Genomic DNA, 13,524 nt, shown 5'->3' on the forward strand with positions numbered 1-13,524 from the left:
CGGGCGTGCAAGAGTGATTCTTCTTCCTTTCTCTCAATTACTGTAAAATTATAAAATTTCACGCCCTGCACTTTTTTCCTCAACTCCGATACGGCTAAAGGCCGGAGATTTCCGTACGCCATAGATAAAAAGCGCGTTTTAAAGTTGAAAATTAAGCCGATATCACGTGGTCAAAATAATTTTGAGAATTTTTCTGGAAAATGTTGATGCAATGCACAAGAAGGCTAGGAAGGGCGAAAATACACCTTTGACCATCATAGACACCATAATCACCCTAGCAAAAGATGGCAAGAATTAAGAAAAAGGGCACTTCTGGTGCTGCAAAGAATTATATCACACGATCACAAGCTGTTAAAAAGCTGCAAGTGTCATTGAGTGATTTCCGACGTTTATGCATCTTGAAGGGCATCTTCCCACGTCAACCTAGAAACGTCAAAAAGGCAAACAAAGGTAGCACAGCTCCAACGACATTCTTTTACAACAAGGACATCGCATACTTACAGCATGAACCAGTTCTGCAGTCCTTACGTGACTATAAGACATTCGCCAAAAAGCTGTCCAGAGCAGTAGGAAGAAGAGAATGGGCAATGGCAAAAGGATTGAACGAGAATAAACCCGTATACAGATTGGATCACATCATCAAAGAACGATACCCAACATTCGATGATTCACTAAAGGATGTAGATGATGCTTTGAGCTTGTTGATGTTATTTGCCAACTTGCCTTCCAACGCCAACGTTCAACCGGAAACTATTCAAGCATGTGCAAGACTATGTGCTCAATGGCAATTGTACGTCATGAAAGCTCGTGCTCTGCGAAAGGTGTTCTTGAGCATCAAGGGTATCTATTTCCAAGCAGAAATCAGAGGTCAATCAATCACTTGGCTCGTGCCTTATATGTTCACCCAACATATCCCGCACGAAGTCGATTTCAGAATCATGTCTACCTTTTTGGAGCTATACCAAACATTGATGGGATTTATCCTTTTCAAGCTGTACACAGATATCAATCTCGTCTATCCACCAGCTCTTGATGATGCTTTGGAAGGCCAAGGAGCAGGCGTTGGCGCATTTCAACTAACGGAACAAGCAAAAGCTGCTTTGGATGGATTGAGTGGTCAAGATGAAGGAGGTGCAAAAGGAAGACAGACAACGAAAGCCAGTGCATCCTCAAAGAAGGTCAGTGCATCAGAAGTGCGAAGACAGATCAAGGCTGTCAATGCAACTCAAGCAGAAGACGATCAAGAGGTCGATGCAATGATTGGAGGTGCGGAAGCAGGACCATCAGGAAGTTCGGCTGATGTGGCTTTGACTGATGACTTTGTCGAAAGACCTGCAAAAGATGGAGAAGAATCGGCACGATTGATCACACTTGCTGATCTTGATGCAAGTTCTGCTTCTAGCCCACAACAAAGTCTATTCTCGCCATACTACTTTTATATCTCTCGTGAATGTCCACGGGGTGTGTTGGAGTTTATTCTTCGCAGCTTTGGTGCTTCGACATCGCAGATCGGATGGGATGAGGTTTCAGGATCAGGATCGGCATTCAAAGAAAATGATCCTAGAATCACACATCACATTATCGACAGACCTGCAGTGAACAGTGCTGCACGTCAACATGAAGGAAAGCGTGTGTTCGTTCAGCCTCAATGGGTGGTGGATTGCATCAACTCAAAAAAGATCCTAGGTGCTGCTCTTTACGCACCTGGACAAACACTCCCACCACATTTGAGTCCATTCGTTGATGATGATGAAGTTCGTCGTCGTGGTGGATACGTACCAGCAGAAGCGAGTGTACAAAATAGCGATGCTCAAACAGCCCTCGAGAAGGCTGAAGAGGAAGAAGACGACAGCGATGATGAGAGTGTGGCAGATGAGCAAGAAGTTGCAGAAGACGACGACGACAAGGTTGCACAGCGACCTGCTTTGGTTGCCTTGCTCGCTGATCCGTTGAATGAAGATTTGGTGGCTTCTGCAGAATTGGAAGCCGAAGCTGCAGGCGGAGAAGATGCATTGCACGAATTACAAGAAGCACATGATGTTGCAAAGAAGGCAGCCCGTAAACGCGGATCAAAGAAAGGCAGAACAACAACAGCTGCACAAGATGAAGAAGAAGCAAAGAATATGGCTAAAATGTTGATGAGTAACCGTCAACGTAAATTGTACACTAAATTATCCTATTCGCAAGGAAAACGTGGAGAAGAGGCACGTAAGCTGGCTGAAAAGAAACAAAAGATTGTCAAAGCTGACAAAAAGAAAGCCAGAACAGGAAAGGCCAAAAGCGGATAAGATGACCCTTTCACGCATACTTTTTGTAGAATATTTCTTGCGTTCAATGACATTTTTATACTCCCCATCATTGCGATTTCTCTCGCTTCGTTTTTGGTGATGATGGAAGTTTCGTTGGTGGCAAGTAACCTGGGATGATGCTATGTTTCAGGCTCAAGCCAGAACGAAAAGTGATCATCTCTTTCCCTTCTCGTTGCAGCTTCTCAGCTTCCTTTCTCGCTTTGATTGCTGCTCGAACGGCCTGTAAGTCGACTGTATGTGATACCAGATCTCCACCGAAATTGGCTGCCTTTTCACCGTGTGTATTACTTGAGCTAGCTGCTCCAGACTGGTTGTAGGGCAGTCAGTGAGAATAAGCGAGTGGTTTGACAGTATGCTTAGATCAAATCTTACCAGATAAACGCCACTTTGAAGCAGCACAGAGAGGATGACAACACGGAGAATCATTTGCATCATCATCGCAAAGATTGTTGGGGTAGGAAGAGAGTTTCGATAAAAGTTGAGTACTTTACAAGCTCTAGTCTTTACATCAGATTTTGTACTCATGGCGTACAAATTCAGCGCCTTTGGTAATTCTTCAATTTTTTTCGGAGCATTTCTTAAAAGTCGCCGAAGACTAGTAGGCCATCAAAAGTCTTTTCAAGGTGAAGGGTGGCTGTGATGCTCCTCTTTCGGTGCATTTTTTTGTGTCATTTGCTTAACCGTTGTAGGATCACTAGAACCGGAATCAGGAAAAAGCAGTGTAGCAGGCTTTTTCTTCTTTTCCTTCTTCTTCACAGGAACTGCAGTAAGGGGAAGAGTCAGTATCCCCTGCTGTCTTTTGAGATTTGTGAATCAATACCTACTTTCAATTGCCTTGCCCTTATTTCTCGATTGTTTCATACCGGGCGGGGTTTTGCGAGAAAGATGTTCGGGTGGTATATAACCCTTTCGTTCAGATTTATCCAAATTCAAGCTAGGCATTTTGGTATGCATTTCTATGCCTTCTCTTTCCGTTATAGCTTTCTTCTTTGCTGCTTCCACTTTCAGTTGAGCAGCTGAAATGGCCGCCGATGATTGTTGGATTTCGTTACGAAATCCTGAGCGTTTCAATATGAGTATTCCGTCAGAATTCTGCGTTTGTACGATAAAGGGGTAAGAATAAAAACAAGTTTAGCCTCTACTTTTCCTTCATCTGCTAATAGACTTACTGCAATCCCACCATCCACCGTTGCGGAAACAAAAAGAATGAGGGCAAGCAGCCTCATTTTGTCCTTCCACATTTTGAAGAGGACTTTCGTCAACATTATGATAGATAATACCATATAATGCATTTATACTTTTCATTCGCATAGTTCTGCAATTCAAAGCCGTTGAAAGTTGTCACAAATTTCAACTTCTCAAAAATGACACTGGATTCTTCACCGCCTAGGAACAATCCAGCCCCAATAACACCGCTAATCAAAATCAATGATGGTCCGATACGACCGATTCCAAAATGCATTTGCAGTGTTAATGATAATAAAATTTATGAATTGCACCTGTAGAATAATGTGTACAACAATCAATATCAAAACACCCTTGTCAAGTCATCACAATGACAACAAAAAAAAGGGAGAAGCAGGTAAAAAGTACATGATTCTAGGAATTATATAAATCACACAAAAAGAAACAATTAATCAAATTGAAGAAGGAAAAAAAGTCCAGTAAGCAGGTAAAGACCAAAAGGTTACGCTTGGCCCAATTTTTGTAAAGAAAGCACAGCAAATAAAAATAAAAAACACTTGAGTAGGGAAATTGTACTTCAATGAATCGGGGCTTACGATTCACTCAGTTGACTCAAATCGAGAACAACCAAGCTTTTATCCGCTTGTGATAAAGCCAAATGATGTTGTCCCTGCATTCCATTCACGGCGTCCAAAGTGGCAGTGTTGGAGTTGTTTTCTACTCCTTCAGCCTTCTCCTCGCCTTCTTCTTCCTTCACTTTCATCGTCGCATCAGCATCGCCAGTATTGCCTGCCTTTGCATTCACGCCCTCGATTGCTTTGCGTCGTCTATTGGCGTGCCAGGAAACATCAAAGATACCACCAGCGGCTGCATGTGCCATCACAACATCGCCCGTTTCCACGCTCGATACGAAAAGTCGATGATCCATTCCTCCCGTCACCAAAAATCTTCGATCGGGACTAAAGCAAACGCTGTATACGCTATCTGTGTGTTCTTGAAAGACCCGTAAACATGATCCGTCTTCTGCATTCCAGATTCGGGCTGTGTTATCAAAAGATGCAGTAGCCAAGAGTCGAGGAGTGTTACTTTCTCGGACGTGAGGAGCCCACGCAACAGCAAAAATGTCTTTCTTGTGACCTGATAAAACAAAGCGACAATACGGGTTTGCACCAGAACCCAAAAGATCTCCTGCTATGCCACCGCTTGTATCGCCTACACTCGATTCATCGTCCACGTCCATACGGTCTGCACTGCCGCCTCTTGTCGGCCGAGGCGTTGTACTGCTTCGTTTACCTGACGCCGATGGGTTACCGGAAGAGTTCCGAGCGTTCAATGATCCTCCGATCACAGAGGGTCCCAAGATGGTTTCTAGGTTCCATATCCGAGCTGTTGCATCGTCTGAAACGGAAGCTAGCAAAGTACCGGTTGGATCGAATCGAATCGCATTCACCTCATCTGAATGTCCTTTCAAAGTCTTTATCGGCTTATTCTCACCTAAGCGAAGAATATTGATACTGTTATCAGCGCTGCAAGTAGCCAGTGTATTGTCTGCATCCTTGGAAGGGTTTCCATCCAACGACCCTGTAAGCCAATCGATATCTAAAACGGAATCAGAATGCGAACTGAATTGTTGTCGTACTTTGCCGCTGTTCAGGTCCCAAACGATTGCCGTACCGTCAGCGGATCCACTTAGGATAAAGTTACCCTTGCGATTCCAGCGAACAGCAAAAATAGGTCCTTGATGCATGGACATGACCAAGTGCAAATCTCCCTGAGGTGTCCACAAACGCAGAATACCATCGTACGATCCACTGGCGAGAAGTGTTCCATCTGGATTCCAACTCAAAGCGGAAACATCCTTGGCATGTGTTGAGGGTAGATGTTTACAGACGGTTGGCGTGATTGACTCAAAATCGACCAAATCTCCTCCGTTCAATGCAGCACCTAGATCCCAAATACGTACAGTTGCATCTCCCGCTCCGGATGCTAAAAGTCCAGGAACAGCTGGGTTCCATGCCGATACGAAAACCTCTGCGGTGTGCCCTCTTAGTTTTGCGATATTCTGTGCACCAATCTGTTTTCCCTTTGCTTTACCTGTTAGTGAAGGTACCCAAGCGTTGGCATTACCCTTGTTGGCTCCTTTTGTTGTTCCGTTGTTCGTCGTATTCGTGTTTTTCGATGCATTTGCGCCCCTCTTATTCTTCTTTGCAGGAGGCGCTGTAGCCGTTGAGTCGGCTTCTTGACTTTCTCCGTTTTCTCTTTCACCCTCTTCATGCTCAGAGCCGTTTGTAGCAGTCTCCAGAGGAGTCACTCGACCATTCGCTTTAGGCGTCGAATCACGCTTCGCTCTCTTCTCCCCTTTGGATGCCTTTGCGTCTGATTTGCGTTTACCACCTTCAGATGTTGTTGCTTCTTCGGGAACAACTTCTAGCTTGCTCTTTGATGTGGATGCAACTTTGGATGATCGATCTTCTGATGTCGCATGCCTCCCATTTGTGGTAGACCCTTCATTGGAAGGTGCAACGGATGACGCTCTAGAAACACTTTTCCTCTCCGGTTGAGTTTGCACTGATGTCTCCACCATTCTGACAGCGGGTCGAGGGGGCGGAGATGGCGTTAGCCTTTGGGGCACCTCGGATGGCTTTCCGGATTGTGACCGGGAGGATTTTGATATTCCATCGCAAGTATGATCGGGTCCAATGATAGAGAATGGAGCAGAACATGGCTTTTCCCTTCCGTCATCGTCAACATGAGCTTCAACGCTCATATAGAGCAATCCTTTTTCCAAGACTTGAATTAGCCTTCCAGGCTCAATGACTGCTTCGTGACTGAGAGGTTCATCATCCAGCCTGCTTTCATGTCGAAAGTTGAAACAAGAATGATGAAATCCGCTCTCCTTCAAATAGTGATAGATCAGCAGATTGATCTGCGATGCGGAAAGAATTGGAGCAGAGGTGGACATAATGTAAGAGGCGGATCAATCGTTCTCTGAACGATCGAATGAATGCAATCCAGAAGAGAGAGAAAAAAAGAGTAGAAATACACGAGAACGAATCGATGTCTTCCAGGATGATCGAAAGGTGCTTCTTGAGCTAAAATCGAATCGGGCCGGAGATGATGGGAGATTGTACAAGAGAATGAAGTGCTCGTCTTTACCTCATTGAACCTTTCCCTTTTTTGCCCTTTCCAACCTATGATATTCTCGATGCGATCATGCGGACTGTTTCGGATAAGTTTGATAGTGGACAAAGCGATGAAAGAGTGGATGAATCCTTCTTTAGCGCGTTGATTGTGTGCTTTACTGGTGGATGGATGATAAAGAGATGGTGATTTGTTGAATCTTTGTTGGATGTTTTAATGCGGACGGAAAAAGAGGTGGTGTATTAATGAGTGTTACCAGAGAAAAAGGCCATACAATTGCGCGCGCAACAAAGTACTTGTTTGATTACAGTCAGCCTTGATGCCCTTCAAACGCGCTGCGCACTCACCACTCTACAGCCATAGCGCGGTGCCAGTAATGAATGACGCTAGTTTCTTTTTTCATTCTTTCCATTTCAAGCGCCCGGTGCTGGCCTGCGCGCGAAAGTTTAATCGTTTGAATTGCATTCACTGTCTTTACCAACAACCAACCATAATACAACAACAACTATTGGTCAATGTGGTCACATTCTCAATCTTTGATGAACTGAACGAACAAAAAGAAACACCATCACATACCCTCGCTGGAAAATTTCGCAAAGATGGCTGTCGTCAATCTTGCTTCGTTTATTTCGTCTATACCGATCGCTACTCGGTCAATGACTGCTGCCTTGTTAGGTTTCTCGCTCATGCTAGCATTCTTGCGGGTTACAATGACAGAAGATGGCATCCATTTGATATCTTTTTCTAGAGATGATAGTGCTGTTGCATTTCCTTGGCTAGTCATCGTGCCTGGCAGTAGTTTTTGGTATCCTTGGACATTACTCACAGCTGCATTTTGTGAAACAAGCTTTTTCGAATTTATCATCTCCATCGTCTCTCTCCCTCTCGCTGGTCGATATTTGGAACGGATATGGGGTCCAGTAGAAATGATTCGATTCTCATTCATCGTCATTATCGTTTCCAATGTCGTTGCTTGGTTTCTTGCCGTTGCACTTTACGTTGTTACAAGAGGTGAAAAGATGATGTATGGAGTGCAATATCATGGCTTGGAAGCATTGCAAACTGCATTCTTGGTCGCTTTGGCACAGCTAATACCTGAACATCAAGTTCAATTCAAATTCGGTCTCAAAGTGCGCGTTCGTGATCTACCGATGGCTTACGTCACATTTTCCAACATTATCTGTGTCTTGGGATACCCATCTCCATTCATTCTGATTCAATTCGGTTGGCTGTTTTCTTGGGCCTACTTGCGTTTCTTCAAAATGAACGATAACGGAATACGAGGTGATCGCAGTGAAACTTTCAGTCTTGTAAGCTGGTTCCCGCCCTTTATGCACAAACCCGTCACATTCGTTTCCAATACGCTTTATGGCGTCTTTTTGAAGTTGGGCGTCGTTCAACCTTGGCAATACTCTGCAATGGGAGATGTTGAGTTAGGGGTGGGAAGTGGATTACCTTCCATGTCAGTTGGAATCTCACCTCAAACACCTGGAGCAGGAAGTACGAGAGCAGAAGCAGAAAGGAGAAGAGCAATGGCATTGAAAGCATTAGATCAAAGGGTCAAAGCTGGAAGTGCCCCGGGTAGTGGACAGAACAACTCATCATCATCATCATCCAATTCCGCTCAGATAGGCGCGGATGGAATATCGGTCCCTGCTACTGCCGCGTCAGCAAGCAATGGAGGATACAAGATGAACGGAAAAGTGAGCGTGCCAAAAGTAGTGGTACAAGAAGCATCTGAAGAAGGAGATGGAAGAGGGAGCGAAGAGCAAGGGAAGTCATTGAGGTGATCGAAATAGACAAAGCGAACAAACAAAAGTTTGCTACTAACGAACGAGGAATTAAGGGTGTACATTGGAATCTTTCTTTCTCATACTCTTGTACAATCATTCAGATCGCAAATCTGCATAATGCCTTTACGTTAAGAAGTGTGAAATTGTGCGTTCAATATACAGTTGTGATGTGATTTAACGGTGGAATGATAAGACTCTTCATCGATTTTTTATAAGTCTTTTGATTGATCATCATCATCCGTTTTTGCAGGTTTGACTGTGCTTTCAAGCCTTTCCGCTACCGAAAGTCGTCGTGGTAAAGTTGGTGGGATCGGCACAGGCCTTTTCGAGGATGGCGTCGTATCCTCTTTTGGCTCTTGATCTTTGACTTCTTCCACGCTTGGTCCTTCGACCGCCGATTGCAGCGCAGAATCTGTTCCTTCAAGACTCTTGGTGGTGGTGCTCTTTTCGCTCTCTTCCTTGATGCTTTCAACATCATTCAAGGCAGGTGTGACTGTATTATCTTGAACTGAAACCGAGGAAACCGAAGGGGGAGCAGATGGACCTCCTCCATTCTCGCTCAAAGGCGCAGCAATACTTTCTGATTGTCCTGCCGTCGATGCAGTTCCAAAAGATGGGATTCGCGACATTAAATCACCCAAACCCAATCGTGGACTTCCTCCTCCACCTAAAGGTTGATCGCTCAAATTGCTCGTCCGGCCTTTCGGTGAAGCCTCAACAACTGGTTTTGGCGCTTCAAATGATTGTGGTCCTGCCTTTTGCATAGATGGAATACCAGGAACGGTCATCATCGTAGCTCGAATCGGTTGTTGTTTGATACCTTTTGGCTGCATGCTTGGCGATGTTGTTGCACCATCAGGTGATCCCGCTTGCGGTAATTCTTGTGCACCTATACTTGTACGTGACATCCGTCGATCTGGCGATGTAACTTTCGGCTCTCGGCTCACACTTGTACCACTACCTCTTCTCTGAATCTCTGATGACTCCCCTTCTTTTGCTCGCACTGGCACTGTTACCTGTGCAGATGGTGTATCATGTGCCGGCAAAGACGGCAAATCGACACCCGACAATCCAATCGTCGCTGTAGCTTGTCCAGGCAAAAAGTAAGATGGTTTACCTTGACCATCAGCCGAGGATGACAGTGTCACTCCTGTTCCGCTGCCTGGACTACCAGAAACGGCAGCGTTCGATCTCCGCGCGGTTACAGGTGACGAAGAGAGATTTGTGCGAGCTTCCGTATGCGAATCACGATGAGCGGCAGGTACAGGTGCGGTCAGACTGGGCGTTTCAGCATCCCAAGCATCTCCCTCCGCCACATATGGAGCAGGGATCGATCCACCATTCGGCATAGCCTGCTTTGACTCTCCCACTTCATTATCCCTTGCTGGCACAGGAGGAGGTTGTAACGCAGACTGATCAAAGGAGCGTATCGAGGAAGCACTAGACGAAGGACGTGAAGTAGTCGGTTCAGTATCCTTCTTTAATCGATCTGCTCGGTGTTCCCTGTAGGGTTGTCTACGTCCGACAACCGAGCTGGCCCTACTGCTAGTGGGCGTAAGCGTTTCATCATGTGTGCGAGTATTGTCCAATGATAAGATCGAAGGAGAAGTGTTCAGCCCATGCCCATCAAAGCCGACACCGAGGCTAGCTGGATCTTCAGGGCTGCTTGCAAGCCAGCCGGTTTCGCTAGAAGGCGTTGTGATGGTGCTACTGCGGGAAGGACCAGACTCTCCTAGCCTGTCTGAACTTGTCAAGATTGTATCCACCCCAGCATTGGACATACCTTGTCCTGATCTCTTTGCATTCCAATTTGCCCAACCTCTCTTAAAAGCGTCTTTTGCTTCTTTTGCAGCTGCTTGTCTGCTATCACGATCTGCCATGCTTGCCTTGGCTTTGTTCCATCCATGCAAAAGGGCAGCTTGTGTTGCTGCGCTTCGTGAATGTGCTTCATCCGCTGTATGTGCTTGTGTAGGCGTTCCGCTATACCTTTCTTTCTGAATGGATGCTAAGCTTTGCATTGCAGGCGAACGTTGTTGCTCTTGATCAACAGAGGCAGACGAAACAGGTGAAGGCCGTGCTGAACGCGATGGTGGAGGCAAGAATGATGACGATCCAGTCGTTTTGATTGGAGGACGAGGAGGAACGTGGGGTGGTGGGGTTGGAGCAATGTCAGGTGTTTGAGTATGCTCCATTGCTGTGTCTTCAGATGAATCATTGAAATGTTCTGCTTTTGCTGTAAACATTGCGTCGTTGAAATCTTCTTCATCTCCTTCTCCCTCTATATCCATTCCGTGTATCTGCACAGCAGGTATATCATCTTGACGTGTAAAGGCATCACCTTGAGACTCTGGGTCTGCCTGTTCCGATTCCGGGTATGCATCACTTTCATGAGCATCAAGCTGACTCTCTGCGGTGGAAGTATCTGTTTCGTTGCCTTGTTCTCCAATGGAAGACGAGATGCTCGGCTTATTGCGTTCGTGGGTCAAGGCATCGTCCCCTGTCGAAAGACTTGCGCTGCCCCATGCTAAGCTGCTATGCTGCAAGTTGGACTTTCGACCACCCGGAGCTCGAGATGGAGAATGTGAGCGACCCACAAACCATGATCTGCGTTTACTTGGTCCTTTCCCTGCACCCGTACTTGTTGATCCTGAAGATGCTGCTTGATCGCGTGCCAACAAGGATGACAGACCTGCTGCAGCAGGAGAAGCAGATAAAAGTGCGCTTTCGCTATGGCTTGCATCTCCAGTCATACTTCGATTGCGTAAATACTTGCCATCATTCGTATCCACAGCAGAGCTACTGCCAAGCGTACTATCTTCTGTGGACATGTCCAAGACGGAGGCAGGAGTGCTCTTGCTTTGACGTTGAACATCGACGTCTGCTGAGAGTGATGTTGGCTCATCGTTCGTCACCGTATCTAGATCCATCTTTTGCGCGCCTTTGGCAGCGTCAGACCAGATCCCTCCTCTTTGATCGAATGAACGTGTATCAAAGAATGGAATATCATCCATATTGGGTACAACAAGCGATTCCGTCATTAGCTCTCGAATTCTTCCTTCGATGAGCCGCTTGACCATACTCCATTGCACCTTCCTCTCGCTCACAACTGGCTCTACAGAAATGTCCATGGTTGGAAGTTTGGTGAAGCCGAACCAAAGACGATTACTGGGAGGTGGCTTGATGTGCAGCAACAAATTTCCTTCCAATGAATTGAGAATGACCGCAAGCACAAGAGAGACATTATACTGCTTGAATCTTGAACCCAAAGAGATCGTCAAGACGGTTGAAATCGTGAGGCGTAGGGAGCCTCGATAGTGAACCGATACTTCCATACTGGCTTCTCCATCACCCGTCAAAGATTTTAACATGGGCCTGCTGAATGCTGGAGCAGTATGACCCAGATCGATTTCTCGTACCCGAATATCGCTCAAGAAGCCAGGTGTGCGTACTCGACTAATCTTCTTTCGAAACTTGTGTGTGATATAATCTTCCAGCCAAGCAGTCTTGTATATACTGAAAAAGATTCGACCCACCATAGCATTGAGCCAACGTAACGGGATTGGATCAGGCACATTGTCAAGATTAGCCAAAAGATTTGTCATGTCTTCGTTTGAGAATACGGAGCCGACGAGATCTAGCTCTTGATCGGCATGCAAACCTTCAGGCAAGAGTGACGCTGAGATGAAGGCATGGTACCAGTCTTCTAGTTGGTAGGCATTCTTTGCAAATACGAACCATTCTGCAAATCGAACTTTCTCGCTTGTGACCATGCCAGCTCCTCCCATGGATACAATTCGGATGGCATTGCGTTTGACAAATAATTCTCCATCACGTACAAATGCTCTTTTTGTAGGTCGTTTGCTTGAAGACGTTTGAGCCCCCTTATCTTTTCGCTTTGCCATTATACTGTCTGTAGATGTATTTGTGCTCATCGCTTCTGATGAACTTTCTGGGATAGGCTCACCCATCGTGTCACCTTCATGGGCGACAAAGATACTGATCCTTTTGCCGCGCAGATCGATGGCAGCATGACATTCCGTTTCAGGGTTGCTTGGGTCGGCTGAAGAATAGAGGTAAAGGATCGGTCCTTTGAGGATACAATAAAATGTCTCTTTTGCAGCTGATGCCTGGGCAGCAGCAAGGCTATTATTGCTATTTTTGCTGGTTGAGGAAATGCTTGTTGGAGGACGATCAAGTGGAGTTTGCTCTGGCGTTGAGGATCCTGAAGGTCTGTCAGAAGGTGACTCTCGGCCTCGGTTTGCGTCCAAAAGTGGACCTTTGGCCGGATCTTTGTTTCTAAAATTTAACACACTTTTGTACACTGACGACATATAGCCTTGCGATTTTGCATCTGCTCCGTTGTTTGCTGTTGCTGCTGCTGCTTTTGCTGCTTGTGCATTGGACTTTTTGGCCGCTTGTTGGGCGGCATCCTTGAGTGCGAGATTGACGCCATCGTTCTGGAAATGCCTTCGAACCGTTAGCCAGCCAGCACGATGAGGTCGCTTTTGAGGGACAGGTGGATTGACACGACGTGCAGCACCAGGAATGGCCGTTGACGTGCTCTCCTCTTCACTTTCTTTTCCTTTTCTCTCTTCTGCTTCTTTCTCTGCTTTTTGATTCCATATTGCTAAATCTAGTGCTTGTTTCTTTCTCTCTTCGCTCAATTCTCCTTCTCCTATAACATCTCCCAAATCTTCAACGTTCGATTTAGCCTCGTATGGCGGTGCAGTGAGCCAGAAATGAATAAAGACAACAGCTGCACATAGCGGCAGAAAGGTAATTCCACCAAAGATGTAATAAAACACAGCCGTTCGATAATAGGCCAAAGTGGATAAAATTGACATTTTGATGGTGGTGTTGTTTCTATTTGCAGCCAAGTGAGTTGATGAGCTTGGCTTGAGCTCTATTTGCGATTAAAACTGCATTGTGCTGGGAATGATGTAATGGGGGATGATGATGGACAGGTGGCACGGTGATTCAGGAACCCCATACTTTGTTTGCATGCATTCATCCTCTCTCTCTCTCTCTGTGTGTGTGCTTTGCCGTCCTACTGCACGAAGCCACGCGGAGCTTTATGAACAACACAGAACACAGGC

The 13,524-nt window shown here is 45.9% G+C and overlaps 4 protein-coding genes across 4 annotated transcripts; 2 read left to right on the forward strand and 2 right to left on the reverse strand.

Moving 5' to 3' along the window:
- Positions 1–106: 106 nt before the first annotated feature.
- Positions 107–2,553, forward strand: FA14DRAFT_159632 (uncharacterized protein). The gene has a single exon (XM_025498301.1). It carries the CDS (start codon positions 285–287, stop codon positions 2,286–2,288), a length of 2,004 nt encoding a protein of 667 aa, XP_025358012.1. The 5' UTR covers positions 107–284; the 3' UTR covers positions 2,289–2,553.
- On the reverse strand, positions 2,356–6,456 carry FA14DRAFT_176996 (WD40 repeat-like protein; the record flags this gene model as incomplete). Its single annotated transcript, XM_025500715.1, has 4 exons — positions 2,356–2,616; positions 2,991–3,070; positions 3,134–3,367; positions 4,098–6,456. 4 exons carry the CDS (start codon positions 6,454–6,456, stop codon positions 2,356–2,358), a joined length of 2,934 nt encoding a protein of 977 aa, XP_025358013.1.
- A 664-nt stretch (positions 6,457–7,120) lies between these two features.
- Positions 7,121–8,560, forward strand: FA14DRAFT_159635 (DUF1751-domain-containing protein). Its single transcript, XM_025498302.1, has one exon. The coding sequence runs from the start codon at positions 7,235–7,237 to the stop codon at positions 8,423–8,425; it is 1,191 nt and encodes a 396-aa protein (XP_025358014.1). The 5' UTR covers positions 7,121–7,234; the 3' UTR covers positions 8,426–8,560.
- FA14DRAFT_18230 (uncharacterized protein) lies at positions 8,484–13,388 on the reverse strand. Its single transcript, XM_025501196.1, has one exon. It carries the CDS (start codon positions 13,270–13,272, stop codon positions 8,638–8,640), a length of 4,635 nt encoding a protein of 1,544 aa, XP_025358015.1. The 5' UTR covers positions 13,273–13,388; the 3' UTR covers positions 8,484–8,637.
- Between the last annotated feature and the right edge of the window lie 136 nt (positions 13,389–13,524).

The sequence above is a fragment of the Meira miltonrushii genome (assembly GCF_003144205.1).
Source record: "Meira miltonrushii strain MCA 3882 unplaced genomic scaffold FA14scaffold_1, whole genome shotgun sequence".
NCBI classification, from domain to species: Eukaryota; Fungi; Basidiomycota; class Exobasidiomycetes; order Exobasidiales; family Brachybasidiaceae; genus Meira; species Meira miltonrushii.